The 27,083-nt window shown below is 49.9% G+C and overlaps 2 protein-coding genes across 9 annotated transcripts in view; both read left to right on the top strand.

Moving 5' to 3' along the window:
* Nucleotides 1–9,478, top strand: part of GIGYF2 (GRB10 interacting GYF protein 2) — a 134,912-nt gene extending 125,434 nt beyond the window's left edge. For 7 of the 8 annotated variants that reach the window (XM_029933580.1, XM_029933585.1, XM_029933584.1 and 4 more), the window contains 3 exons: nt 88–278; nt 2,736–2,883; nt 7,673–9,478. In XM_029933580.1, the coding sequence (XP_029789440.1) occupies nt 88–278; nt 2,736–2,883; nt 7,673–7,740 (407 nt within the window). In that variant the 3' untranslated portion in view covers nt 7,741–9,478. Of the gene's footprint in view, nt 1–87; nt 279–2,735; nt 2,884–7,672 lie in introns of those variants that run through there. The other variant, XM_029933587.1, reaches the window with a different exon arrangement.
* Nucleotides 9,479–21,684: 12,206 nt separating this feature from the next.
* Nucleotides 21,685–27,083, top strand: part of SNORC (secondary ossification center associated regulator of chondrocyte maturation) — a 6,730-nt gene continuing 1,331 nt past the window's right edge. Inside the window, 4 exon segments of the mRNA XM_029932864.1 lie at nt 21,685–21,757; nt 22,071–22,135; nt 22,138–22,249; nt 26,914–27,082. Of these exon segments, the coding sequence (XP_029788724.1) occupies nt 21,685–21,757; nt 22,071–22,135; nt 22,138–22,249; nt 26,914–27,082 (419 nt within the window).

Genomic DNA, 27,083 nt, shown 5'->3' with positions numbered 1-27,083 from the left:
GTGACAGTGTATTAAAAACCGAAACTGATTTTTTGCATGTGATATTTCATTGTTATTTTTTATGTCTTCTCTCCTCTCCTGTTACAGTTCCCACATTTGTTTCTTTCCTGAAAGAAGTAGAATCTCCTTATGAGGTCCACGATTATATTAGAGCCTATTTAGGAGATACCTCTGAGGCCAAGGAGTTTGCCAAGCAGTTCCTCGAGCGCCGTGCCAAACAGAAGGCCAGCCAGCGGCAGCAGCAGCAGCAGCAGCCGCCGCCGCAGCAGCCGCCACAGGTACGAGGCAGCGGTGTGAACGGTGCTCCTGAGAGGGAGTTTTAGTACCTTGAAATGTTGAGCAGCCACAGAGGTGAAAATTAAACGACACCATTTAAAAAATTATTTTAATGTTTAGTTTTGAGAGAGAGAGAGAGAGACTGAGCATGATCAGGGGAGGGGCAGAGAGAGAGGGAGACACAGAATCCGAAGCAGCTCCAGGCTCTGAGCTGTCAGCACACAGCCCAATGCGGAGCCTGAGCCCACAGGCTGGGAGATCATGACCTGAGCTGAAGTCGGACACTTACCTGACTGAGGCATTCGGACACCCCAAAAAATATGATTTTTATGCATCAGATGGCCGTGGCTTTTTAAAATGTGGTACACTTGGGGCACCTGGGTCAGTCATCTGACTCTCGATTTAATCTCAGATCATGATCTCGTGGTTCTTGAGATCCAGCTCCATATTGGGCTCCTCCCTGGCAGCACGGAGGCTACTTGGGAGTCTTTCTCTCTCTCTCTCTCTCTCCTCTCTCTGCCCCTCCCCTGCTTGTTCCCAGCCCCCTTCTCTCTCTCTCTCAAAATTAAACTTAAAAAGAAATGTGGCAGGCTTGATAATTTCAAATTACATATCCAGAGACTTTTTACAAATTTCCCAAATAGCACATATAATCACTCTCTGTTAGTTTTATTTTCCTTGGTTCATACATATTCCTCAAATTGCAAATTCCTACTTGTCATAGGCCCATAAATTTTTTTGAATAGTTAAAACCCACAAATGCTAAGTCTCCAGTGCTCAGGACGCTCTCCGCCCAGTACTGAGGACGCCGTAGCCCGCCGCGCATGCGCCCGTCCATTGTGGATGGGGACGTAAGAGCGCAGCCAGTTCTCGCTGTTCACGGGAGTTACGCTTCGTAAAGTCACCACTCACCCTGACTTTGCGAGTCCGGGACCTGCTGCTCCAGGGGAGACACCTGGCTAGGGTTCTGTGAACCTCTGGTCACAGCATTTTGGTCAGCTGATCAGTACACAACCTTGTTTTGTGCGTATTTCTGTTTAAAGACGCCTTATTTAATGTATCATTGATTCCTTAACACTGACCTCCGCTCGTGCCGGAGTCACGCTCCTCCAACACGCAGATCTTCTCCATCAGGTGTGGCACTGCCTTCTTGCACTGAGGAACACCAGGCAGCACTTCAGACTTGGGGCCATTTTAAACAGTGACAGCACCAAGAAGCAAAAAAATGTAAAAATCATGACACTAAATAGACTGAGCCGCTTGTTTACAGTGTGAGAGCTGAGACCAGAAGGCGGCACACCGCCCGGTGCCACCTCGGCTGGGGGTGTGTCCCTCAGGCAGGGCAGAGTGTCCACTGCTGTGTGCATTTGCATATTCAGAATAACCATAGAAACATTGCCATTTTTGATTTTGGGGTTACAAACAAACTATCATCACAGTGAATTTGTAAATATGCAATCTGTGAATAATGAGGATCCATTATACAGGTTTTATGAAAGATGAGCAGGCAGGGCTCATGGAGGACTTAAGAAGATATTCTTCAATCCTCTAATTGTGTTAGGAGTGATGTCTGTTACCGGTCATTTCTGGGGATGTGAAGGAGACAGTGAAGTACAGGGCACTTAAAATCCATTGGGTAGATGCCTCATTGGATCGAGTGGTGAAGGGAGGTGAGAGGCACAAACGTGAGCAGCACGAGGAGAGGTGAGGAGTCAGCAGGGAGGTGGGAACACTAGACAGCTCTCCGCAGCTGCGACGCGGTGTCCCCGTGTGCTCAGAGTGGAGGGGGGAGCCCCGTTCGTGCACGCAAGCACTCGGCCAGGCTTGTCCTTCCGGTGCTTTCTCCGCTTCCCTCCCCCACAGCCACTGCCTGTGCCTGCAGCCAGCTCCCTGAATCTGCTCCCGGTTAAGTAAGAGCAACAGGCAGGTGTGAAAGGCCGATAGACTGTCTCCTGTTTCTAGTTGGTAGAAAGAGTCTGGTAACATTTGGGGACCAGATCTCCTGTAGGAATGCCAGTGCGAATAAATACTTGGGACTCATGGCACTCTGCCAGCTAGTCTGCAGCCTGTCCTCCTGGGGCTGGAGACATAGGAACCTCATGCTTTGGGTAGCTGACGCATGGAAATTGCCGGACTACAGAAGTCTGTTCGACTTTTTGCTGTGTATTTAATCTCCTAGTGGATGATACAGACTCCTTGTACACCAGAGAGGTTTTGACAGCCGTGGTGTCACAGCGGGGTGGACACCTGCAGTCGCCAGGATGGGCCTTTTGGAGGCGCAGAACCTCTGGACCTAATTGGAAGGGAAGAGTGGCTCAGTGGCTTCCTCTTGGCTCCCATGATAGACTTTCTGGTTTTCGTCTCATACTGGATAAGGCGAGGGCAGATCAGCCATTTTCTTAGAGAGGCCCATGCTTGCATCCACTGTGTAACCTCACTTGTGACCTCTTATTTCACAGGACTCTGTGTGGGGCATGAACCACAGTGCACTCCATTCAGTATTTCAGACCAATCAAAGCAACAACCAACAATCTAATTTTGAGGCTGTACAAAGTGGCAAGAAGAAGAAAAAGCAGAAGATGGTCCGAGCAGATCCCAGTTTATTAGGTGAGCAAAGGCCTGAAGTCTCAGCTGGGTGTTGGGGTGTGCAGGGTACATCAGCATCACTGAGTCCCACGGTGGAATGGTTTTCATGAAGGGGGGTATTTTTTATATACAATTAATTTTTTAAACCACCTTGAAATAAGCAGCATTTACTAGGCACATTAGTGTAAGAAGAGCTATGCCTTGTGTGCTCTAAGGAATAAGAAAAGTAATTACATCGTCTGGTGCTGTAAACTTTGAAGCCTTAAATTTCATGTTTGATATGAATTTCTCTAGAAGACCTTTCCATTTAGTTGGAAAATAATGCTAATGGAGGAAAGTAAAAGTGTAAGATGTAAATACTGATTTGTATAGAAGCTGACCATAAATCCAACCAGGTATTCAAACAGCTAGGATTTGTCAGTGTCGGTTGTGTGTGTGTGTGTATCTGGTTTTCAGCCTCATTCTGTATTCTGAGGTCGTGTTCCAGTTCACCAGTGAGTAAACCAGGGCCCAGAGGGTAGAGAACGTTTTCCAAAGTCACACAGCCATTCAGCGGTGGGGCTGGGATTTCCCAGGAAGCCTGTTTCCCCCCACTCTCCTGTTAGCCACAGCGGTTCTTGTCTAGGATTGAGAACCAGAGTCTTCATGCAAGGCAGCCTCGTGGAAATGGTGCCACCAGAACTGGGCTTTGAAAGGCTGGCAGGAAGGACAGGCAGTTTCCGGAATAATAAACAGTCTAGACAAAGTTGATGCAGGCCCCTTGTGTTTCTTAAATTGGCCTAACAGCCCCACAGACCATGATGAAACTAAGATGATTCTTTTTTTAAGTGAATGTGAAATAGGCTATTAAAAACCATGCTTTCTGGAATAGAATGAGTGTATTGGCAGAGAGAGCAGGTGGGATGTTGGCCCAGGCAAGAGACGGACTAATTAGGCTGCCCCGGAGGCCAGGGGAAAGGTCCTGGTGGCCTGGAATAGGGTTTGGCAGTAGATGGAGAGGAGTTGCTTAGATGCATTTCAGAAACTTAGGGGACAGAATCGGCCGGACAAGGGGAATGGGAAGGTTTGGGCAGCAGATGGATAGTGTTGCCATTTGCGGAAACAGTGAGCCCTGGAAAATGGAACAGGCTTGGGGGTAAGGATACGGTTGTTGAAGCGTGTGGGGCGGGTCCAGGGTGAGTTGCCTAGAAGACCTCAGGCGGAGATGCCCCTGGGAGAGAGCCGGGAGCTCCTCCGCCCTCTGCCTTCCCTCGGCGGCCTCCTGCCCTGGAGAAGAGCGAAATGTCAGCCATGCAAACCCAGCTTGGAGCATTGCCCTGTGGAACTGAGGCCTGAGTGCTGGCTTGGGAAGAGAGGTCTGGTGCAACGCTCTTTTCTTCTGCCTGTCTCAGAAATTGGTGTTAAGCATGGATGGGGCAGCCTCACATTTCCCAGGTCCGACAGAAGTAGGTGAACACAGATTTAAAAGTGTTGGCTGAAATTCTGAGGGTGGGCTCCTCTGAGGAGCCCCTGCTGCTCTTGCGCTGTGGCTCTCGAAGGGGAGGCTGTCCGGGGAGAGGTTCTCCTGGAAGGAGGTAAAGCGCTCTGAATCAACTATTGTTTGGCCCCATCCCTATTACAGACCCCAGAAAGAAAGGGACTTAAAACTCCCTTCAAGAGAATGAGAGATTATTTTAGGAATAGAGTTTAAGGAATTGATTTATCTTGAAGGGGAAGAAAAAATATATGTAAGGGAAGTAAGGTGTTCAGTAAAGTATTGAGAAAACTCACTGATGTGGGCTTGATCTTCTTATGAAAATTTCTGCTCATTTAAATTTCTCTCTGAAAATGCTTTTGATAATCCTAATTTCTGTCCCTTACCTACTCATTTCCATTTATTAACTATTTTTAATTAATACATGTCTTATGGATTTACAGATGGAGAAAAATTAGTGAGTGTCCATCAGTCATAGTTCCCCATGCACAGAATGAGGCAGGTTCTCATTTGGTCCAGAAGTATCCGTTGAGAAAGTAGTCACTGATCAGAAGAGGACTTTGCTTCTAAAATAGACCATCTGAGAGGCCAAGCCTCATTTTAATGACTTATCAGCTCCATTGTACTCCGTGTCTTTCTGTAGTTTTTAGAGCTGCTTCTTGCCCCTGTGAACCAGCACCCATTATTTGGATATGATAAGTGTGTACACACACACACACACACACACACACATTTGGATATGATAAGTGTGTACACACACACACATTTGGATATAAGTGTATACACACACACACACACACACACATTTGGATATGATAAATGTACACACACACACACACACACACACACACACAATGGCATTTCCCCCCAGTCAGACTTCCCTTATAAGAGCCGTCTCTCAGGGGCGCCTGGGTGGCTCAGTCAGTTAAGCATCCGACTTCGGCTCAGGTCATGATCTCAGCATTTGTGAGTTTGAGCCCCACGTTGAGCTCTTTGCTGTCAGTGTAGAGCCTGCTTTGGGTCCTCTGTCTCTGTCCCTTTCCTGCTTTCGCACTTACTCACGCTTAACTCACGTTCACTCACGCTCTCTCAAAATAAACATTAAAACAAAACATAAAAGAGTCTCCCAGATCTTAAAGAAGTCATGTGAGTGAGAAGTAGTCGTTTGTTCTGATCCTAACAGAGTGTGGTCTTTAGAACTAGGCATAGTGGGCTTAAAATCCCCTTCGTGTTGCCCACTGTACTGGGCTTTATGACCAGTGAATGGCCATGACTGCCAGAAGCTTAGCCCAGGAGTCGATGTACTGCCAATTAATAAACACTGACATGAATGAGTAACTTATTTTTGGCCCTAGGCTGCCGCTGTTTTCTGTCTTCGCATGATTAAAACTAATTTTGTGTTTTTATTACATTTCTACTTTTATCACATGTAGCTCGTTGTTTTTAATTACAATTCATCTGTTCTTGAGACACATGTGAAGTCAGAAACCTGCTTCAGAATAGAGTCATGGCTCATTTCGTAAGCTGTTTGGTCTTTGAGTTTTATACTTTCTTCATTAAACTGTCACTTTCAAATAGGGACACTAAGCCTTTCGTTACTTTCCAGGGGAAAGTCTTGTGGGCTGTGGGAGCACGGTGGGTGGGTGGGAACGAGGCTGGAGTTTGGACCCCTAACCTCTCGCCGCCTGAGGCCTTGCGAGCAGCTTCTGCCACAGCGCCCTTGCTTAGTAGTCAGGTTTATGTTTTCAAATCATGGTATTTTGAGTCAAGAATGTAGTATAATGAAGCTGTTTTTACTATGTGAGGCTTTTTTGTTTATTATTGGAATTTTTTTTTAAAGTTAATTTATTTTGAGAGACAGTGAGAGTGGGGGAGGGGCAGAGAGAGAGAGAGAGAGAGAGTACCCCAAGCAGGCTCTACACTATCAGCACAGAGCCTGACGTGGGGCTCAGACCCGCGAACCGGGAGATCATGACCTGAGCCAACGTCAGACACTTAACTGACTGAGCCACCCCAGCCACCCTTGTTATCGGTGCATTTAAAATGTGTCTTCGTTTGGGGCACCTGGTGGCACAGTCAGTTATGTGTCCAACGTTGGCTCAGGTCATGATCTCACGGTTTGTGGGTTCGAGCCCCACGATGGGCTCTGTGCTGACAGCTCAGAGCCTGGAGCTGCTTCAGATTCTGTGTCTCCCTCTCTCTCTGTCCCTCCCCTGCTCAGTCTCAGTCTTTCTCTGTCTCTCTCAAAAATAAATAAACATTAAAAAAATAATAATAAAATGTGTCTTTGTTTGAAAACTCGAACATTTAAAGAGCTAAAGGTGGCAGAACACTCAAGTAATATTAACAACTAACTGCTTTTACATAGGAGAGTGTTGTCTGTTTACTTTTGATATTCAAATAGCAGCTGAAACAGATGGAGATTCCATTGAGGGGAGATGAGCTGGAAGCTTTTCGGGAGTCCCTCGTTCCAAAGAAGCCCTGTTCATGGTGCTGCATCTATCTGTGGTTATGAAGTTTGTGGAAAGATTACATCTGTGTAGCTGGAGGGCTTAGGTTTCCAAATGTTGGTAGTGTTTGTGAGCACTGATCATTGCCTTTGACAGTGGTGCCTTTACTGCTTTCTCCAAACCAGATTCCATTTTGCGTGATCCATGTGGCTAACCCTGAAATCCCTTCCTTAGCAAGTCTACTTCTAATAGATGGAGTTAGGAATAAGCTACTTTAATCTTTTCGTGCTCTCTGCTCTGGGACAGCGCATCTGAGGGCTCACAGGATCTGGTAGTGGGTATTCCCTGAGGCCTCCTATGCTCCATTTGCAAAAAGCTCTTGGCCAGAACTCTGAAAACGCTTTTGACCCAGTGAGGGGCGGGGGAGGGGGGGCAGGGGAGATAGTCCCAATAGCAAGAGGGACTGAAGTAAAACTGCTCCCACTTAGAATTCAGTCATCCCGTAAATTAGAAAGCATTTGGTGTATGTTACGCTTTCCCTCCCTTCTGCCCCCGTCTCTATTAAAGTGTCCATCCTGAATGAACTCTCCCCGCTAGCCAGCCTGGCTTGGCCTTAAGCATGCTCACAGGCGGATTTTTCTCAGGAATCGCTAAGGCACTAGTTTGTAAGTCATTTTTTCCCCTCCCTGATTAACTTAATATCAGAACCCTGAGGAATAAATAAAAACAAAGAATCTCTCATTGGAAGGGCAGAATACCACTCTCGGACCTTTGTCCTTTCTTCTTCCTTTCTTTAGTATCCGCATGGCATGGTAAATCCCGCTGATGGGAATTCAAGCCCCACGGTCATCCGGTGTGGTCACTCATTGCCAATTTTTTCCGGCAGGGTTTTCAGTCAACGCTTCATCAGAGCGGCTCAATATGGGTGAAATCGAGACTTTGGATGACTACTGAGCACCTGCCAGTGGACTGGCCTTCCTTCTCCTCTCTGACCATGGATTCTCCACCTTTGGACACAACACTTACTCACCACTCACTCTCTGTCACTCTGCAGCCAATCACAGAACCATCATCTCGAGCGTTTTCTTCTAGCCCTTTGTGTCCCAAGATTCTTAAAACTGCTTTCGTTGGTGAGCATCTCAGACTGTAGATGAGTGGACCGGACCCTGTGTCTTGGGGGTGGCAGTGGGGATTACTCCCCAACAAGGCTGATTTTGGGCAGCACCTGTTTACTGTGCCGTGATTTCATCTGCTGTGTCCCAGAAAGTGTGTTGGGATCTGCCAATAGCTATTTCCTTTCTTATGTCACTTTTTTCCCTTCTGTTTTCTTTTTCTTCTTCTTTTTAACCCCCCCATAAGGGCAAGGGGTCTAACTGGTGCAATCATGAAGAGAGTTAATGGTAACAGACATTGGCCAGCAGCAGTGCCATGGACTGTGACTTGCGTGTCCGGCAGAGCGCCCCAGTCTGAAGGCCGCACGGCCACTGCTAACTGCGGGATTGCATCAGAGAGGCCCCGAGCGGGGAGGAGTTTAGAGTGGATTGGTTTGATGGTGCCCCCCCTCGCCTGTTGTTTCTGAGCATCCTTTCGGAGAAAGGACTCGCGTTGTTCTTCATTAGATAGTGACTTCCAAGCAAGCTGAGCGCTCCCCTGGCGTCCTCCAGCCCGATTGGACAAAGGATGCCCTATGGCCTGGGAGAAGAACTTCCTCTTAATTTTTCCTTTCTTACAAAAACTGATTTTTCCCATAAATATTTTTACTTCAGAGGACTAGGACCAGTTTGTTTTGGGCCTTTCTGCTGAAAATTTGTCTCGTTTAAGAGGCAGCTAGGATCTTTACCATATGTATGAATTTGTATAATTTCATTTTGGATAGGGATAGACTTTTGCTTCTGATAAAAGCCCGGAATTTCATCTGGTTCCTCAGAGCGCTGTGTGTGTGTCTTGCTGTGGCCCCGTAAGGCTTTGTTTAAAGATTCTGGAATGGCCAGTTGCTTGCCTTTGCTGAAAAGAAAGCACACGAGACCAGACCATCTTTAAGACCTTCATCCATGGAAGCCACTGCGCAGGAGAAAGCACTGGGGTGGGGGGGTGGGAGGGACGGGAGAGAGGTCTGGCTCTGGCTTCTCATCACGGCCTCCTAGTCCCCCTTCGCTTCAGCCAAAAACGTATTCGAGCCCTATTTATACACAAGTGCTCTGCCTGCCTCCCTCGGCCCCCCACGAGCGTCACCCGGAATTGCCAGTCACGCTTTGGTCTGGAGCCAGCGGACCGTCCGTCCCTGGGTGAGAAGTGCCGTGGCCGGGGGCCTCCCGGCAGAGACCTTCTCTTCCTGTGGTCGTCGCCTGAAGGAGGCTGGAGGTGCTCTGAGAGCAGTTTGGTTTTGGCTGATTATATTTGGTTTCTATTTTTATTCTTTTGGATCATCATTCTCCCTATCCCTTCTTGCCTCCCTCCCTCCCAAACATGTACAATAACTATACAGAGACTGCTACAGACTTGTACATAGTTTTTGGATCAAATAGCACGAGGAGATGGGGAACCATTTAAAGGTGGGACTCCTGCTCTCCTTCGCTTTGTAAATTCAGACGTGGGGGGTGGGGAAGAGGGATAGTTAAAATGTTTACAAAACTTTAAGCTCCCTCGGAACTTTTGCCAGTGTGGAGGAAAATAAAGAGGAACTTAAATAAAACCTGGTGGTGGTCTGTCTGAGCGCACCTTCGTCAGGGCTCCGTTCTGCACTAAACGGCTCCCTTGGCCCCGCGGGGAAGCTCCGGACACGCGGCGGCCGGGACCCGGAGGCGGCGTGGCTTTTCCTGCAGGTCACGGAACACTGGCCGGGTCTGTGCTCGGGACCGGAGAGGTCAAGGTAAACACGGGTAAGTCTGACCAGATGTCTTCACTCCTCTCACTGTCCCTTTCTGCTGACTTGTGGGCCGTCTGCTGCTCTCACCCCACAGACACGCCCCTGAATGTGCCTCCCAGAGCTGCCCACACCTTCCAGACTAGACCCCACCGTGTACTTGTTCAGGAAACTAAAAATAAATAGAACACAAACACTTGGGGTGGGGCGGGCACATTTTGGGGGGCAGAGTCATTTTTATCACGGAACATTCCATTTACTTAACCAAGAACCTCACTTCTACTTGAGGAATTTCCCACTTGGTGGAAAGAAGCCACTCTTCCCCCAGGATGGTCTTCTGTTTCGGTCCTGCTCCTTTTCACATTCTCGTGTGTTCACTCCCTTCCAGCCACCACGGTCTATCCCTTCCCGAGTTTTAAAGTGTTTGTTCTGTGCATGGTTTGCTTTTACTTACTTTAGTTTGGATGGGTAACGAACGTGCCCAGATAAAACTGTGTTATGGGGACTTTACCGCCAGGAAGCTGGTGTTCTCGTCCCTGTTGCTGCATTGCTGCATACCGAGCCGCCCCAAACTTACAGCAACCCCTTCGTTTTGTGGGCAGTTTTATGAGTCAGGATTTTGGGGAAGGGCTCAGGGGGCCGCTCTCCCGTGGGGTCTCCTCCGATGGCCGTCAGCTGTCAGCCGGGGCGATCTTCGGGACGTCTGGTTAGGCCGGCTGGCCAACGTGGGTCACCCGCGTGGCCGGCAGTTGATTCTGGTTGTCGGCGGCTGCTCAGCTGGCCCGCGGCTGGAGGAGCACGTTCCCCTTGAGCGCAGGGCCTTTAGGGCAGGGGGCTCAGGTGGCACTTGGCTCCCACGCTCCCGGAGGAGGGCCAGGCAGAGGCTGCATCACCTTTTCTGACTTAAACTCAGAAGTTACGTAGTGTCACTTCTGTGATACTTTATTCCGTCAGGGTCCGCACACCCCCCCCCCCCCAGACTCGGGGGGCTGGGCGCATGGCACTCCCCCTAGCCTTGATGCGAGATGTGGTGACGGCTCATCGTCGGGGGGCCTGCGGGGCGGGAGATGTTCTGCACGGGATGAGTTACGCATGCACATCAAGGAATTTTAACTCTTCATTGGCTCTAAGTTAATTTAGGATAGGTAATAGCACTTCTGGCTTTATCTTAGTGATTTTTCTTATAGGCAACCATTGTATATGTAAATAGTGGTGTGTGGGTCCTTTTATACACTATTTTTTAAATTGATCAGATTAAGACATTGAAATTTATACAAAATGCCCTCTCTGTTATTAATAAAAAATAAAACGTCTGTATGACAGAAATGCTTCTGTGCAATGAACGTATTTCTTGTGCTTCCAGTGTGAGAAGTAGAATTTCCTCACAAGAGCACCAGGCGTGCACATTCAGTAGGTCATAACTTAGAACCAAGAGCACATTCCAGATGGAAGTTGGCCTCCTACCTGATGGCTTCTTGGAGCAAAAAGGAGTAGCTCAGCTCTGGAGATGGACCTGGCCTGCTGGAGCGCAGGCGTTTCCTGGCGAGGAAGCAGTGCTTGCTGGGACCGCGGGGAACCTGGGACCTTGAGGCAGCCGGGTGTGCGGGGTTTCTGTTAGGGGTGTCGTAGGTGTCCTGGGAGCGATGACCCTGTGCAACTTGTGGCGATCCCAGTGCTCGACTGGGAATCTCTGAGAGGGCAGCTTCCCTCCAGGGATTCATCAGTGGGATGTTTGGCCACGAAAACAGTGTCGCTGTGGTTCATGCGCAGGAGGGACAGCACAGGGAAGAGCAGTGGGCTCTTTCCTTCAGTGCTGCTCTGTAGCCCGAACCTGTCACTGCCTCCCCTGTCATCGCTGGCAACGTGATGGCTGCCTGAGGACAAAACTCAAAATAGTGTCAACACTACGTTCAGCCCAGCTGGTCTTAAGCAGAGCCATCGTTTCCAAAGATTTGTGTACTTGAGTGGTAGGTTGGCATCCTTGGACCTAAAACTACTTTGTCTTTTGAATTTATTTGAGAAGTGGCTCTGAACATTGTCAGGGGGTCAGTAGGAGGTTTGGTCGCATGTAAGAGAAGGCAAAAAGCGGAGTAAAACCAGACGGTTTCTCAGGTGAAAGCTGGAGGTCATCGATCCAAGGCTGGCATGTGGCTCAGGGTCCAGGCTGCTTTTGTTTCACCATCCTGATGGTGGCCTCCCTACTCATGGTCACTCTTGGCCCAAGGTGACTGCTACAGCACTAGTCATCAAGCCCAGATTCCAGGCAGGAGGAAGGAGCGCACCTCCCTGCTGCCTCTAGCACCCAGAAGGAGCTTTTTAAAAAACCTTACTGATCAGATCCTAAATACATAACTAAAGTTAGTTGCGAGAAAGGCTGGAAGTCTGGGGCTTTCAGTGGAGTGTGCTGCCACCCGAAATGCCACCGGGGTTTGTCTCTAAGCCCTGGGGAGAATGGATACTGCGTTGGCGGTTAGCAGTCTCCAATCGTAACTTTCTCTAGTGTTCTGTTTTGGAGTCACGCAAGGTTGGGATAGTTTGTGCGTGCACTTTGACCGTGGGAAAGGAATCTTAGCAACTACCCTCGTTTACCTGTGGACCAAGGACCTCTGTCTTTTCCAATGAGGGGGCTCAGAATGGGCCCTGGTTTCCATTCTTAATGCCGAGCTGGGAACCCTGAGCAGTTTCCAAAGCCCCAGCCTGTTGTGTCCAGAATCTCCCGGTTCTACCCAGAGTCTGGGTTTTGGGTGGTTTTTTTAAAGGTTCTCTATGGATTGGACCTGCAAGTGGTCTTGGGAATGGACGTCCTCGAGTCAAGCTGTCAGATTGGAATAGTAGTCCTGCCACCTACTTTGGGCAAGTATTTGTTTCCCTGTCTGTGAAATGGAAACTATCAAGTAGTTGTGACCAATAAGTTACAATGCAAGAGCGTATTATGGTGCCCGGTCCATAAATGATGGACGACTACTATTTGTGGGCCATTTTGCAGGGGAGAAGGGAGTTTGTGGCTCATGCAGGTTCAGTAGATCAAGTAGGGGTAAACTTTTCCTTGGACATCTTAAAATTAGTGCAAAGAAATAGTTCTCAGGGAGGCAATGTGGCATGGGTTCTAGGAGGCTGTATGTGAGCGGGCACCAGATCATCTGTGGACCTTGAAGCAAAAATTAGTCCTTGAGTTCGATGACCTAGAGTTTCAGTTTGGAGTGGGACCCAGCATTGGAAATGATTTTTAAGTTCCCTCCATCCCTCCCTTCCTTCCTTGTCTGTCTTTCTTTTATTTACAAGAGAGAGTGTGCATGGGGAAGGGGAAGAGAGTGAGGGAGATGCAGAATCTGAAGCAGGCTCCACGCCAGGCTCTGAGCTGTCAGCACAGAGCCCGACATGGGGCTTGAATTCACGAACCGCAACATCAAGACCTGAGCCAAAGTCAGACGCCTAACTGACTGAGCCACCGAGGCAGCCCTATTTTTAAATTCTGAGTGGGATGTCTGAGTGGGGAACCGTTGCTTGGCAGGTTTCACTCAGCTCTGATCTCTGCAGTATGTGAGTGTGGTCTGTGTGTGCCTCTGTACACGCGTGCCTTGCAGCCTACTGCTTACCCAGGGTATTTTCAGGTTTTGTGCTGTGTTTTCAGCGTGGGTCCTGGATGTGCATGGTCAGCACCCTTTGCAGTTTTACTGAAGCAGACCCAAGTTGAAATGCAAGTGTGGTAAGCCTCATATAGGGTAGTCACCTGATTATCTGTCTTTGGTAAGGTGAAATTAAGCAGGTTAGCGTCCCATTGTGAAATAGAAACCACCCTATAACTTTTCAACCAAATGAGGAAAAAAACAAAACAAAAACTGGAGTTGGAAAGGTTGGTAGCAAAAGTGGGAAAAGGTAAGGTTACTGAAAAACCGGCCATTTGAAAGGAAACCATTAACACAGTATCAAGTAATCCCATCAGTCATTCTGTCCATTTCTAGGGGATACCAGTGTCTCTCCACTTACTTATAATCTCACCTGGATCCTGTGTGTGTGCACGCGCGCATGTGCACGTGTGCATGCGCGTACGAATATGGAAAAAATAGAACAATTGACATATCTACAAATGTATATATAAAAGAACTTAGGACGGGGCACATCACTGGCTCAGTTGACGGAGCATGCGACTCTTGACCTTGGGGTTGTGAGTTCAAGCCCCACAGTAGGTGCAGAGATTACTTAAAAATAAATCTTTAAAAAAAAAAAAGAGCCATCTTGAGAAGAGGGTGATCCCACCTAGAATAAGCAAGGAATAAAACAGACGCCGCTGCTGCGTACCCACTCACAAGGCTGTGGGTGATATTTGTACAACTTCTTTCTTCCTGCCCGCTCCATGTTCCTTTTGCCCTCTACCGGCCGCGCAGCTTGGAGTAGGGGTGACCTGAACCTTCATTCCTGAGGGGTCTGAGTCCTTAATAGTCCTGGGGTCATTGCAACATTTGTCTTTGATTAGCTTTCTCCCCCAAATTCAGGTTTTCTTTTTAATAAGAAATTTCAAACCCACATAGAAGCAGACTAGTGTCTTAGAGAGTGCGGGAGGCGCACGATCCGAGGGCCAGCAGATCCTGGGTCCAGTGAGGGCCCTTTCCTGGTTTGCAGACCCGCATCTTCGTGCCATGTTCTTGGGTGGCAGGGCGGTTTCCTGTCTTTTTTTTCTTTTTATCCATCTATTGATCTTTCATGTATATAAAGAATTTTTTAATGAAGATTTTTATTTTTTTTATTTTTATTTTTTTTAATAATTTTTTTAATGTTTTATTTATTCTTAATACAGAGAGAGACAGATCACGAGAGGAGGTGGGGCAGAGAGAGAAGGAGACACAGAACCAGAAGCAGGCTCCAGGCTCTGAGCTAGCTGTCAGCACAGAGTCTGACGCAGGGCTTGAACCCACGAACATGAGATCTGACCTGAGCCGAAGTCAGAGGCTTAACCGACTGAGCCACCCAGGCGCCCCTGAAGATTTTTATTTCAATTCCAGTATAGCTAATCTGCAGTGTTCTGTTAATTTCAGGCGTACAATGCAGCGGTTTAACAATTCTGTACAGTACTCCGTGCTCATCATGATAAGTGTGCTCCCTCCACCTGCTTCACTCACCCCCGCCCACCTCCCTGCTGGCAGCCGCCAGCTTGTTCTCTAGGTATGAGTCGGGTTCTTGGTTTGTCTCTCTCTTTTCTGCTTTGCTCATTTGTTCTGTTTCTTTTTTGTTTCGTTTCTTAAACTATATATTTAAGTGAAGTCACATGGTGTTTGTCTTTCTCTGACTTCACTAGCATCCTACTCTCAAGCCCCAACCACGTCATTGCAGATGGCAAGATTTCATTCTTCTGTATAAAGGAGGTGTGTGTGTATCTTTCTCCATTCGTTTGTCGATGGACACGGGGCGCTTTCATCATTTGGCTACTTAGATAATACTGCTGTAAATATAGGGGTTCATGTATCTCTTTGAATTAGTGCTTTTGTATTCTTAGGGTAAATACCCAGCAGTGCAATTCCTGGATTATAGGACCGCTCTATATTTAAGTTTCTGAGGAAACTCCATACTGTTTTCCAGAATGGCTGTATCAGTTTGCGGTCCCGCCAACAGTGCATGAGTGTTTTCTCCACATCCTCACCAACACCTGCTGTTTCTTGTGGCGTTGCTTTTAGCCATTCTGATAAGTGTGAGGTGATTCTCATTTCCCTGATGATGAGTGATGCTGAGCGTCTTTCCCTGTGTCTGTTGGCCATCTGGATGTCATCTTAGGAGAAATGTCTGTTCACGTCTTCTGCATAACCGTTTTTTTTAATTTTTAAAAAATATTTTATTTATTCTTGAGAGAGAGAGAGAGAGAGAGTGAGCACATGAGCAGTGGAGGAGCAGAGTGAGAGAGGGACACAGAATCCTAAGCAGGCTCCAAGCTCTGAGCTGTCAGCACAGAGCCCGACGCGGGGCTTGAACCCACAAGCCCTGAGATCATGATGATCTGAGCCGAAGTTGGACACTTCACTGACAGAGCCCACCAGGTGCCTCTGCATATCAGTTCTTTATGTGTTTTGGGTACTAACCCTTTGTCATCTTTTGATCTTTTAAATATCATCCTTCTTTTCCATTATCATGACCTACTCTAACCCATTTAATCATCACCCAAAAGCCTCACTTCCACGCACCATCACTCGAGGGTTAGGGCCTCAACATACGAATCTTGGGGGACACAGTTATAGCAACTAGTGTAACAGACTCCTACCCAACATAACCTAGATTCAACAATTGAGATTTTACTAATTTTGTTTTTTTATTTCACCTTTTTTACCCTTAGACTATTTTAAGACAAATTCTAGATGTGTCACTCAAATATTTTAGTGTGTATGGTAACAGATAAGGATGCCTCTTTAAAAAAAAGACTCCATGCAATTATATTAGTAATATTGATAATTAATATTCATGTCCAGTCCATATAAGATTTTCTCAGATTGTCTTAAAGCTGTGATTTTGGGGTGCCCAGGTGGCTCAGTTGGTTAAGCGCCCAACTTCGGCTCAGGTCATGATCTCACAGTTTGTGGGTTCTAGCCTCGTATCAGACTCTGTGCTGACAGCTCAGAACCTGGAGCCTGCTTCCAATTCTGTGTCTCCCTCTCTCTCTGCCCCTTCCCCACTCCTGCTTTGTCTCTCTCTCTCTCAAGATTAAATAAATATTAAAAAATTAAAATGTTTTTATAAAAGTTTGACTCAAAATCAAAATGAAGTTTATGGTTTTGCATTTGGTTGCAATCCAGTTCCTCCTCAAAAAAGAAGTTGAAAAACTGGATCGTTTATCCATGGAACATCTCCTATTTTGGATTCAGCAAGGAGCATCTATATAGGGTCAATCTGTTCATCTCATGTTTTCCGTAAATTAGAAGTCCTACCTAGAGGCTTGACTACATTGATTCCCCCGCACCCTCCAAGAATGCAGCATCACTGGCGTGGTGTAATCCTGTTGCACCCTATCGGGCACAGAGGCTGGTCTTCCCATTTTTCTCGTTACGTTGAAATTCATCAGTTGGTTCCAAGGCTGTCGAGTCACCCATTATATTGACCATTCATGTAGCAGTTTTAACATCCCTCAGTGGTCATTGTCTAGGTCCTATTATTGCATTTGTCATTGAAAAATAGTGACTTTTGGGGGGAAGGGGGACTTTATTTTGAATAATTTTAGGCTTAAACCCTGCAAGAACAGTAGAAGGAACTCCAACATAACCGCTAACATCATGTCTCCTTTACCAGTTTTTCTTGATAACTACACAATAATGACTCTCAGTAACTTAATGAATCATTTGGAAGTAAAACTGTAGGCATCATGTCCCTTTACCCCTTACCCATTTCAGGGTGTGCTTCTTTGAAACAATGGCATTTTTTGTCCTTTAATTATTTTTTTAAGTTTACTTATTTATTTTGAGAGCATGCATGTGAGCAGAAGGAAGGGCAGAGAGAGAGGGAGAGAGAATCCCAAGCCGGCCCTACACTGTCAGTGCAGAGCCTGATGTGGAGCTTGATCTCATGAACCATGAGATCATGACCTGTGCCTAAATCAAGGGTCAAGCATTTAAGCAACTGAGCCAACCAGGCACCCCGGGACATTTTCTTACGTGACCACAGTATAATTAAAATTAGGAAATAAATGATATAACATTATTAATTAGTATCCAGGTTTCATTCATATTTCACCAATTCTGCTAATAACTTTCATAAAGAAAAAGTAAAAAGGTGCAGGTTGCCATCCATGACCACTTTTGTACTGAGCGGTCAAGTTCTTGAATGATGGCTCCTCTTTCATGTCTTGGCACATCTTAAAGGTGCAAGACAATTGTTTAATCAAATGTTCTCAATTTGTGTTTGATGTTTTCTCAGGATTTGATTGAGATTATGCAGTTAGGCAGGAACAATACGGAAGTGACCTTATGTCCTCAATGTATCTTATCACTGTTCCTATGATGTTGGTTTCAGCCATTACTGGTGATTTAATTTTAATCACTTGGTTAAGGTGGGGTCTGTGAGGTCTCTCCACCATACGATTTTTTTCTTAATGCGAGATACTTTGAAACTTTGTAAATACCCAATTCCTCTCAAACTTTTATCCACTAGTTTTAGTAGCTACTGATTCTTAATTGAACAATTAATACTTACCAAGCTTTCCTTTTATATATCGGCACTCTACCAAAAGGAAGAGATTTACACACATGCCCACGTGCACGTGCACACACTGTAGGTTACAATCTGATATGTTTTTTTCATGCGGATTATCCATTTGGTGCCCTTCCAAGTCGGCTTATGGGTCCCTTTGCCATATCCCCATCATTTTTTGAGTACTTCTTTCTTTGGCATGAAATAGTCTAGGCTCATCAATGACATTTCCTTTTCCAGATTTAGAATTAGCCATTTTCTCTAAGGAGTCTGCTGCTTCTGCAAGGGAGGCCTGAGGATTTGTGAGTGAAGAGCCTCAGATTTGTTTGAGTCTACCCAAATATCCCCATTTCAAATCTCAAGGTCTCACTCCTTTCCAATCGGTGCATAGATTTCACCTAAGAACTGCAATGACTCTGAATTCTAGATTGTAGCTCTGCAACCCATGCAAATTTGAGGCATGATTTATCGCCAATTATGCTTTGTATTTACAAGAAATATTTTTTAAGACTGCCATAGAAGTGCTCTAGTTCTCTGAACATGACTTGGCTTTCAAATTTAAGGCCTGAACTAGTTTTCTGTGGGCACCCAATGCAATAAAAAGCCAATGCATTTCACCATCTTGTTGATCACCACCATAAACATCAAGTGCACCATCTAAACTTGGTCTTGTCTTAAGTAGGCACTTCATGCAAAACAACTATAGTTCTTTTTTTTTTTTAATATTTATTTTTGAGAGAGAGAGCGAAACCGGGGAGGGGCAGAGAGAGGTGGTCAGAAGATCTGAAGCAGGCTCCATGCTGACAGCAGTGAAGCCTAGGGTGGGGCCCGAACTCAAGAACGGTGAGATCATGACCTGAGTAGAAGTTGGACGCTCAAGTGGCTGAGTCACCCAAGTGCCCTAAAACTACAAATCTTAACATATGGCATGCTATGACTTATGTTACCAGACCTGATTTTCTACAGGCAATGAATTATACTTCTCTGAATTCACTCTCAAACATGGTGAGGAACCAAACACAGAAACACATCTTTTTAGGGCCTGTTTCTCAGGACCATTCCAGTTGCAAAGCTTTGTATTGGCCAGTGTCTGACTTAGAGTTCACTCTAGGTCTTTCCAACAGAAAAGATTTAATGCAGGGATGTTATAAGGATGTCTAAAGGGTTGAAAGAGCAAAAGAGAGAAGGCAAGGTTATTCATAAGGAGATAACTGCAACTAGGCAACACCAGCCAGGGCTGGAGAGAGATTGCTCAGGCCACAGCTCTGCTGACTAGTCTGCCCGGCAGGGACCCAGAGCCTGTCCTTCCAACTTCACGTGGCTGCCCCTGAAGCCACCACCACCTGACCCTTAGCCAGCGCTGCTGTGGCCAGGGTTGCCGTCAGATAACTGAACAGGGGCGTCTGGGTTGCTGTCAGTGGAGTGTCCCCGATTCTTGATTTTGGCTCAGGTCATGATCCCGGAGTGGTGGGGTCACCTCTGCACTATCAACACAGAGCCCACTTGGGATTCTCTCTTTCCCTCTCAGCCCCCCCTCCCACATAAGTAATAAACATTAAAAAAAAAATTAGCAGAAAGTATCACTTTTCTTCACCCACCTTCCATCACACAACAGTGCCTCCCGTTGGTAGATGCTAAATGGAAGTCCGCCAGTAAGGAAGTCTCAGAATGTAATTTGGGGATCTGACTACTTTATGTTGTTACGTTACATTGCAGTGCGCAGAAAGTTGAGGACAGGAGACTGGGAGCAAAACAGCAACACAAATGAATAAGCAAATGAGAAGATGCTCAAAGTTAACTCTCTCCCAGAAATCTCAACGAGTTGAATCCAAATATTGAGTTCCTGTTGCGTGCTGGGCATGGTGGCCCTAGGTTTTGGAAATGCACTAGTGAATAAAACACAGGTCCTGCTCTTCTGGATTTATGGTCACAGTGTCGGGAGAGACAGCCAATGAGCACTTCATCTAAAGGCATTATCTACACCTGACAAAGGATTTTTATCTTGGTATACAATACGCAGAACAAAAATAGACCACCCTAATGAGCAAAGAGAATTGAGCAGACCATTCACAAAAGAGGATATGCCTTTGGTCAATAAATATGAAAAGGTGCTCAACTGTCAGTCATGGAAATGGAACCACAGTGAGACACCACTACATACCTACAGTTTGGCTAGAAATTAAAAAAGGAACAAAAGGCTGGCAATGCAGCCAGGTGTGCCAAAGTGTGGAACAACTGGGATGAATACTTTGGAATACTGTTGGCAACATCTACAGAAGCTAAACATTACACCTACCCTCTGACCTAACAATTCTACCGTTGGATTTATAACCAAGAGAAGTTAAAGTATATGTTCCCTAAAAGACATGTACAAGAATATTCATAGGAGCTGCATTCATAAAAGTTCAGACCTGGAAATAATCTAAATGGACACAGATTAATGGCCAAGTGGATAAAAGAAAGGTTAAAAGTTGTGACCTATTCATATAATTGAATACTATTCAGCAATAAAAACAAATGAACTGCTGCTACATGCAGCAATGTATGGGTGAATCTCAGGATGTTGAACAACAACAAAAGCCAGACATGAGTTTATATCCCATTTATCTGACGTTCAAGAGTAGACAAAACTCACCTTTGGTGACAGAAGACAAAATTGTGCCCTGGAGGTACTTAGCGGGATGGAGGCCGGAAGGACCCTGCTGGTGTGTTGGGATTGTTCTGTATTGATTTGGGTGGTGTTTACACTGGTGTCTACATGAATAAAATCTCCACAAGCTGTAAACCTAGGATTTGTGCATTTCACAGTAGGTTATTCCTTTAAAAATTAACAGACAAAAAACAAAAGAAATGAGTGTCATGTAAAGGTAAGTGCGAAGAAGGAATTCAGTGATGTGGTGGGTAGATGGGAGGTTGGCCGACTAGAGCTGAGACCTGAATGGTGATAATGAGCTGAGGGACTTTCTGTGAGAGGAGACAGCAAGAGCAAAGGCCCTGAGGCAGGACCACGTTTGCTGTGTTGCAGGAACCTAGTCAAGGCCAATGGACAGGAACACTAAGCAGGGCCAAAGTAAGCCGTTATTTAGGGTGGTTTTTCTAAGAGCAAGGGGAAAGCATGAAAGGTGCGAGATAAGGGGTGCTGGGTAAACTTTCTCAGACAGAGTAAGGGAGGGAGAAGCCTTCGGTAACTTTTAATAGTGTAGCTGGGACATCTGGAAGGCTGGAGGCTGGGGTTCCACTGACTGAGCAGGACTGGAAAGGCAGTGGAGTCAGGGTTGGTTTGGACACATTAAAACTGGACATACTTTTCATTTATTTTTAATGCTTATTTTTGAGAGAGACAGAGTGCGAGTGGGGGAGGGGTAGAGAGAGAGGGAGACACAGAATCCGAAGCAGGCTCCAGGCTTTGAGTGGTCAGCACTGAGCCCGATGCGGGGCTCGACCCCATGGACCGTGAGATCATGACCTGACCTGAGGTCAGACGCTTAACGGACGGAGCCACCTAGGCGCCCTGGACATACTTTTTAGCTATCCCTGGAGTTGTTGGGGAGGCCGTGGGCAGTGGGGCTGAAGTTCTGCACCAGACCCAGGCTGGGCGCTCGTGTCCTGGAGCCCACAGGTGGCATCCCAGGCTCAGGCACCTGGGAGCACAGAGAGCAAGGAGAAGGAGCACAGGGTGTTTAATGACAAGGGGTGTTCTGGAAAGAGACTCGTGCTGCTGAGGGTTTGCATTGAGACTGCTTTAAAAGTGCTTCTTTCACAAGCTCTGTTGAGTGCTTTCCCCACCAGCATCGAGAGCCCCGGGATGAGCAGACTGCGCAGTGCTCACTGCCCGGGCCTCGGCCTCCGGAGCCTGGGCCGCAGGCACGAGGATGCGGACCCCAGGGCCCACCCGTGACCGGCTCAGGCAGAGTGCTGGCGGCATCTGCACTTCCAAGGTCCTGGGTGAGTCTCTTTGCACGCTGAGGTGCGAGAATCTCTTACTTCCAGTGGCTGAGGAGTGAGTGAGTGTGTGTGTGAGAGAGGGAGGGAGGGAGAAACTATGGGGGGGTGGCATGGGAGAGAGGGGGAGAGAGCAATTTCCTCTTTCTTTCCCTCTCAGAGGGTGGGGCTACTTTGGAGTTCAGGAAAGCAGTCCGTTCCGTAAGCTTTGCTGTGTGTGTGTGTGTGTGTGTGTACACGCGCACGCGCTTATGTGTGGGGGGCGGGCACGGTGTCCCAGGAGGACAGAGTTTGCATTGATGCAAACCCTTCCCAGCCCTTCGACGCCTCTTTCCCGCCGCTCTGAAGCTCACTAGCTCAGTCCTCCGTGCACCCCGCTCTCCAGCCGCCCCGCTCTCCAGCCGCCCCGCTCACAGGCCAGGATGGCAGTGTGTCCGGCCCTGCGCGTGGCGCTGCTGCTCCTGTCCGGGGTCCTGGCCCCTGCAGTGCTCACAGGTAAGGGCGCCCCCTCAGCTCTGCTGCCACCAGCCACCCAGGGCCCAGAAGCACCTTGAGCCGGATTCTCCACTGCCCGCTGGGCAGAAGCCCTTCCTGCACAGGATATGGGGTGTTCGGGGCGGTGTGTGGAGGGCTCCTGCCAGGAGTCGTGCTGACACCCTGGGGATGGCTGGCCGTGGGACGGTGGCCCCTGAAGCAGGAGGGCCGTCTAAGCGGCGGGGCCAGGGACACTAGCTGCCCGTGGGGCATGGGCATTGCCTCAGCACGCTCAAACCCGAAGGCTTCCAGGCAGGAAGGGGCAGCTGGCGGAGGGGCCAGAGGCCCCAGGCTCCTAGACAGAAAACCACAGAGCCCTGCCCTTTTACATTTCAACCTTGCAAGCCCTTCTCTGCTGGCTTTCTGAAATGTCCTTTCAGAGTGAAGATCCAGCCCGGGAAAAACTCCAGCGAGAGCACAGGGCCTGAGACTCCTTGGCAGAACCATGACGAGGGCACTGGACTTGGGCTCTGTACTTAGGTCAAAATGTCTGGGTCTGGGGTTCAGTGAGGAGGAAGGTCCCACCAGGCTCAGGGCGGCCGGCTCGCCGGACCTCAGCCCTGGTCCGGGCATGGCTCTAGGGCCCTCTGCTGGGAAGGGCTGTCCCGGGCCAGCTTCAAGGCCTGAGAGAGAAAAAGCAGATAGCTCATGGAGGACCTTTCTCTGCGGGCTGTGAGCTGGGCCACAGGAGTGATTCAGGGCCCCTGGTGGGGGTGGTCCTGGGGCCGGAGGAATGAGTGGGAGGAGAGACCCCTGGAGACCTTCTCCGCAGTATTTTGGGAATGTCTGTGGATCTAAGGCCCTGGGGAGAGTAGGGGTGGGGGCGTGAGGCCTGGTGGGACAGCCACACCCAAGTGCACACACCAAGAAGAAGTGGGGGGTGGCATGTTGCCTCTAGATGTCCTGGGAAGGTGCCCGCAGCCTGGTGCTCTCTTCCGACCGTGCCTCAGCCTCTCTGCACCTCTCCTCATCTATGCTGTGGTGATAACCATGGTCAGGGCCCCTGCCTCCCTCGCAGGGATGTGGGCCTACCAAGTTCAGATACGTGAGCTTTGAGGCCAGGCATCCTGTAGTACTCAGTGAATGTTGGGGGAACATGTATAAATATCCCCAGCCCCCCCATTGGGTGCAGGGTGGTCTCAGGGCAGAACCACCTCTCACACGGGCTGGGGTGGTGCCCGGCGTCCCTCTAGGTGGGAGTTGTGCCCGCTGGGAAGATGAGGGGCTGGCGTGCAGCCCCAGGAGTTGGGGAAGTGACCCAAGTGTAGGGTGGCGTTCTATGGACTGGATCTTGGGACCAGTCCTTGCAGATCCCTAGCCCCACCCCAGCCCTGCCCAGCGGTCCCAGTGGGGAGAAGTGGAGGGGCTGGCGCCGGCCTGCCCAGCTCTGGGCCCGGCTGGGGAGCTGCTGTCCAGTGTCTTGTTCCCCAGCCCCAGGTGCTGGCCAGAGGCCCAGGATCAGACTGTGCATACACAGCCCGGGTGGGTGGGCTTTGTCCACTGCCACAGGAATGTTTGGGGACGTGTTTGGCATCTCTGGGACCTCACCCGGCCTCACCTCCCTCCACGTGTCCTACCGAGGAACAGGCAGGCCAGCTCCGCCCGGAGTCTTCGGGGTTTGGCCAGCTGTCGGTCTTCCTGCCGTTTTGGGAGGGAGGATGTTTGGGAGGCTCTCAGTTACCCCACTTTGGGCCAGAAGCTCTGAGCAGGTGTGTACAAGGCGCAGCAGGCCCCCTGCCCTTTGCTCGGTGGGCTGGGGTCCTGTGGCAGGCGGGCAGGGAAGGAGCGGCCCCATGGCCGAGCTCCAGGCCCGGCCTGCCGTCCTCCCCGTTGGTCGCCTGTGGCTGCCGCTACGGGGTAGGGGGAGCAGCCAGGTTGAGCAGGCGGGAGGCCAGGCCAGGGATGAAAAGGCCCTTCATGGCTGGCACAAAGGCCGTCTGTGAGCACGGGTGCCTGGCCTCGGGGCCCAGTGGTCAGAGGGAGTGTTAAACCTATTTACCGAAAGGCAGGGCGGCTGGCAGCGGTGCCCTTGGCAGTGTCCCCGGGCCCCTTGCTTGTCCTGGTTTCCTTGGTCAGAGTCACAGGACCTTGCGAACTCTGGTCCTTGGAGCTTAGATGTCCTCGCAGGTCCCCCGCGGGGCTCACAGCTCACCTTGTCTGCCCATGGGCTCCATGCCTTTGCTCACGCAGGGCCCTCTGTCTGGCTTGCTTTTCCTCATCCTCACTGCACTTCAGAAAGGGCCTCTCTGACAACTGTTTCTGTTATTGACTCCTGAGATAGATTTGGGGGCAAGGCGGGTTATTGCCTTTAAACTTTGTTTTTCCCTTTTATTACAGCAAGTTGAGAGACTAGAGAGGCCAGTAGATGTGTGTAAGAGAGTGCTCTGTCCCCTTCCTGGTGGCTGAAGGCGGCTGGCTGAGTCCGGGTTGCAGTTTTCGGCTGCAAATGCTGCCGGGCACTGCCCTGGGCTTGCAGGGAGCTGGCAGGCCTTTGGGGCGCTGGGTGTTTGGGTGCAGATGAGCCCCGGACCAGCCTCCGGGGTCTCCATGCTGGTCAGCTGCAGCATGGGCCATGCACAGACCTGGCCAGCCTGTGTCCTGCCAGAGGACCCCTGGGGCCGAGGCGGCGGCTGATGACAGCAATGGCAGCACGGTTACCACCTGTGTAGGGCACGAGGGGCGTGGCCCAACCCCTATTTCACAGATGGGGACGTGAAGTCGGGGAGAGGGGAATGAGGTCAGTCTACTGGGGTCCCGGGGTGACAACATGATGGACCCCGCCCTCTTGATTGGGAAGCCCACAGGTTCAGCCCCTAAAGCTTCAGGGACCAGTTGAGTGTTGGAGGAGGGGTTGGGGGGGGTGTTACACACAGCAGGGGTGAGTGAACCGAGCTAGAGTGTGTGGCCAGGAGAATCCAGGGAGCTGCAGAGTGAGGCTGGGTTACTGGGAGCAGACGAGGAGAAGGCTTGGATGTGTCCCCAGCTGTCCTGCCCTGAGGGCGCACTCCCCTCCGGAGATGGCTCCTGGGCTCTGGCAAAGGGCAGAAGGAGATGCTTACCTGGACCTACTCCGGAGAGCCCAGTCCCCAGATGCCACCCAGGCTGGCTGGGCCTGGTACCCAGGAGCCCTGTGGTGGCTTCCCTGCCGTGGGCGTATGGAGAGCCAAGTGGGGGCCAGGAATGATAGGCGTTCTGCAAGCCCCACACTTCAGGGCCTAAGTGGTGAGCACTCTCAGGCTCTTCCTCTGGCCTAGGCCCTGGGGGCCTGAGGCGAGCGAGTCTGGGGGCCTGGCACTTTCATAGCAGTTACAAGGCTTCCAGACCCCTCCACTCCCCCTCCCCCGCCCCGCCCTGGGTAGTGACAAAGGAGCCCGGACAGGGTTGCTTTCCCCCTCCTCACAGTGTGGTCTTTGCAGCTGGCAAGGGGGGGGGGAGCAGACATGGGCATCACAGTTCAGCCTCAGGTCCTTCGAATGGGAAGCTTCCCCCACACTGGGTGCCAGGCACCTTTTGCCCCCAGGATGGCTCCTGGCCCAGGAGTGTTTTCTGAAAAGGGATGCTGGCTGGGTGATGCCTAGAGAGCAGGACAGCAGTCCCTGCCTGCAGGCTGAGCCTCAGGACGGACCTGCCCGGGCCTGGGAGAGGCCGCCGGGGCAGGGCCTGGGGACTCCTGTACCATTTGGGAAAAGATTCCAAGTTGACAGCAAACTTGCAAGAATAATCCAGTGAGCTCTGCTTAGACTCACTTTTGCCATAGTTGTTCCTCTTCCTGTCTCTACCCCGCTGATCTGAATGCTGACCGTCTGAGAGTAAGTTGTAGACCTCATGCCTTTCTGCCCTGAAATGCTTCTACGAACAAGGATCTTTTCTATCGTAACCAGACAGCACACAGACACGGATACAGTGCTATTATCCGAGCTACACAGTCCTGCTTCCCCCGCGGACTGACCGCAGTGCCCTCATCCACGCATGCCTGCTGCATTCGCTCCTCCTTAGTCTCCTGTTTGGAACACGTCTCGACTTTTGTCTTTCCTGACCTGGGTGTTTCTGAAAGCAGCTATTTGAAGGCTGACCTCGAATTTGGGTTTGGCGGATGCCTCCTCCTGATTTGCCCCAGGTGGGCACCATTAGCAGGAAAGACCTGTGTGTCTTCCCAGGGCAGCCCCCCTCTGGGCGCTGGTGAGTCTGTAAGCAGCTTGGCTCTGGCTCGTCTGTGCCGGAGGGAGTCGCAGGGGTGACGCCTGGGGAGGAAACGGTGACCCAGGGACGCGCGGGCAGCCGCTGGGGCAGTGTTCACTCTTCTCCAGGGCGGAGGCCGCCTGTGACTGCTTGCGGGGGAAGGGACCTCACAAATGTCGTGGCCCGCAGGCCTCCAGAGCCCTGCAGTTCAGATGAGGGGGGCCGCAGGTGGTGCCAGGAGGGGTGAAGCGCCCCTGCTGAGTTTTCCGAGAGAACCCGTTGGTCCCCTTACCCTCCCCCTCCTTCAGTCTGGCAGCAGCCTGGCCCCGGTAGGCGCTCCGGAGCCCGGGCGCAACGGGAGGGCGTGACGCCTCGGTCCCGCACACAGCTCCGCTGCCAGGGTCACGTCCCCGCCCGCGCCCCAGCGCCTGTCCTTGGCCTTGCAGCCGAGGGCCCGCAGGAGCCCGCGCCCACCCTGTGGAACGAGCCCGCCGAGCTGCCGTCGGGAGAAGGCCCCGTGGAGAGCACCAGCCCCGCCGGGGAGCCCGAGGCCACCGGGCCCCCGGCCCCCACCGCCGCGCCAAGCCCGGAGGACAGCACGGCGGGGGAGCGTCTG

The sequence above is a fragment of the Suricata suricatta genome, chromosome 3 (assembly GCF_006229205.1).
Source record: "Suricata suricatta isolate VVHF042 chromosome 3, meerkat_22Aug2017_6uvM2_HiC, whole genome shotgun sequence".
Taxonomy (NCBI): Eukaryota; Metazoa; Chordata; class Mammalia; order Carnivora; family Herpestidae; genus Suricata; species Suricata suricatta.
This window is presented reverse-complemented; position numbering and strand designations above follow the sequence as displayed.